The 3,101-nt window shown below is 15.5% G+C and overlaps 1 protein-coding gene across 5 annotated transcripts in view; it reads right to left on the bottom strand.

Moving 5' to 3' along the window:
- The window catches only part of LOC102677213 (pancreatic triacylglycerol lipase-like), a 93,917-nt gene that overhangs the window by 39,202 nt on the left and 51,614 nt on the right, over window positions 1–3,101 (bottom strand). For all 5 annotated transcript variants that reach the window (XM_006617997.2, XM_006617996.2, XM_006617995.2 and 2 more), the window contains one exon: window positions 993–1,147. In XM_006617997.2, coding sequence (XP_006618060.1) covers window positions 993–1,147 — 155 coding nt within the window. The remainder of the gene's footprint in view (window positions 1–992; window positions 1,148–3,101) is intronic.

A 3,101-nucleotide genomic window follows, 5' to 3' on the forward strand; every position in this document is an offset into this window, starting at 1 on the left:
TAATGAACTTAATTAATAAATGATGTTAAGTTCTTTCTTGAATAAAATTATAATTGTATATTATATTAACATATATTAACTATTATATATATTATATATATTATATACTTATATACATATATTAACTTCAATTTTATCTTGTAATTTTAAAATAGAAAGTGTTAAAAAAAAGAATTTAAGATTTTAAGCTTATGATACTCATCCAAATAATATAGGTTTTTCAATCAATCCTTTCGATTTTATATATTTTATTTTATTTATAATATCGTGAATTGTTTTCCAATATATTAAATATAAAGAGAAGGAATGATTTAGGAATATATATTAAGTTATCAACACAAAATTATTATTATTAAGATTTAATAATAAAAAAAATTATTATTATTAAAATTTAAAAAAAAAATATAAAGAGAAGGAATGATTTAGGAATATATATTAAGTTATCAACATAAAATTATTATTATTAAGATTTAATAATAAAAAAAATTATTATTATTAAAATTTAAAGATTATTTTATAAAAATAAATATATGCAAATGAATATAATAATATAATATATTCAATATTCATTTAATATTGAACATAGAAAATATTATTTTCAGATTATTAACAATGCTTACTATTTGAACATGGAAATTGCAAATATATATTTTATTATATGATTTTGCCAATTTTTACTTCGTTTGCATTAATAAAATAATTTCTATTCATATTAATAATAATTTTGTATTGACAATCTTAAGTTAAGTTAACGAATCAATTCTTTTGTTTAGATTCAATGAAAAGAACTATTTCACAATATTGAATGTTGGTAAATGATAATAGTTGATTTTATATCGAAAAAATTGAATGTAAGACTTATATTAGTTGCATATTTTTTTTTTTTATATATTCATCAAATAGATTTTTAAATTCAAAATGATAATAGTATGTGATATATAGCAAACATTAAATTTTTAAATATATGTAAGTATATATATAAGTATAATTACATGGCAACCAAGGAATGTTGACTTCTATTCGATCACTACGTGCCCACTGCCAAGGATCTAAAACTCCGGCGGAGCAGATAACAGGAGCCAATGCGACGAATAGCAAAATTGATGCTTTTTCGTCTTCGATGACTCTTTGTTTTTTTTTCCTCATCCTGCAAATAAAAGAATATTTTGTTGTTTAAATTTCTCAATTTTTATTTTAAATATAATTAAAAATTTTAATTATAATTTTTAATTTTAAATATAAGATAAATAGAAATATAAGATACGAAGGTTTTTATCTATTTTTGATAATAATTAAAATTTCAATAAAATAAAAATAAAATTAACCGTTATTCATTAATATTTTTTTTTATTTTGTTTTTGCAGTTTTTGTGCCTGTATATTTCAATAGAATATTATTTATTCTGATTTATTTTGTAATTTTCAAAGAGTCAAAAAAAAAAAATTATTATAAAATAATCGTTTTAGAATAAGGATTTATAGTATTATATTATTTTTAATTATAATATAAAAACAATAAATAAAATGACGAATTAGCAGTAATATGAAAAATTTTGTCAATAATTTTGTTAATAATAAATATAATTATTATTATATTTAATAAATAATAAAATAGATTTCATCTCTTTTTTCAGATATCAAGAACAATTTTTAAGAAATAAAAAAAAGATCTAAAAATTTGAAATTTGAAATAATGTTCGAAATTATGCTTAGTATGCTTATTATAGATTATAGTATGCTATTATGATTATCTAAAAAGAAATTTACATATACAATTATTATAAAAAATCATATTGTTATAATTAACATTTATATCATTATCATTATTAACATTTATATCATTATATCATTAAATTTTAAATTTTTTTTAATGCAGCCTCTAAAATTACTTTTCATAAAAGTTAAATAATTATCATCCGAATTTTCTCCATAATTTTAATTTAATTTCTAAAATAAAAAGAAATAAAAAAAAAATAAAATATTTGCAACTTTTTTAAGATTTATAATATTTATATTTATATAGAACATTTTCAAAGTTATTTATTTCATTGTTTTGATTCATTTTTTTTTCTGAAAAATAAAAAAAATTTCTTATATTTCTTTCTTTTTTATTATCATCATTATTATTACAGTACAGAATGATTAACAGAATTTCAAATATTTATAAAAAAATATTTATTACAAGTTATTTATTAAATTAAATTATTGCAATAAATTTATTATTTATTTTTTATTATTAAAATATAATAAAATAAATCATTCAATCAATCAAATTTTATAAATTAATATATATAGATTTATATCTAGTAACATCATATAACAAATAGTACACATCTAAACTGCGTATATATGTATATGTTTTTAATAAAAATAGAGAAATAGATATATTACAATTTAATATTTTTCAAAACTTTTCTATGTAATATACTTTATATAACTTTTATTTATAGAAAAAATATAAAAATAAATTTTATTAAAAAAAAAATAATAAAAATTCCCAATAAAAAAACAATTGTTAAAAATTGTTGAAAATCAAATGATTAGAATAAAATATATAACACAATTCGTTCAAGTAAGATCATTATTATATAATAATCTTTTTATAACAATTTGAATCGTATTATCATAATATATGTTTTTACATATTATTAAAATACTATCACAAGTATCGAATATTCGTTGCTTCTTTTTAGTTTAATTGCAACTCTAATATTACATAAATATATTTTCGTTAATTCGCAAAATCTTCAAATTTGTATTAAAAAATTAAATGCCACATTAAATATTAAGAAATAAGATATTATTAACAATAGCAAAAATTAATATAAAGAAAAAGAAATTCATTGATTTTCATTTTGTTATTAAACTTATATTGTTTTCTATAAGCATAAAGATATAATATTTAATATTATAATTTTTAATTATTTTGAAATATAATTATTTCTAAAAATTTGTAACAGATATTTGTAACAGATATTGATAAAATTATATATCCTATATACATACATTATTAAAATACAAATTTATATTAAAATAAAATATACAAAATTTATATACAAACAAAATATAATTAAAATATTGATAAATTATTATAATATATAA

The sequence above is a fragment of the Apis dorsata genome, unplaced genomic scaffold (genome assembly GCF_000469605.1).
Source record: "Apis dorsata unplaced genomic scaffold, Apis dorsata 1.3 scaffold_333, whole genome shotgun sequence".
NCBI classification, from domain to species: Eukaryota; Metazoa; Arthropoda; class Insecta; order Hymenoptera; family Apidae; genus Apis; species Apis dorsata.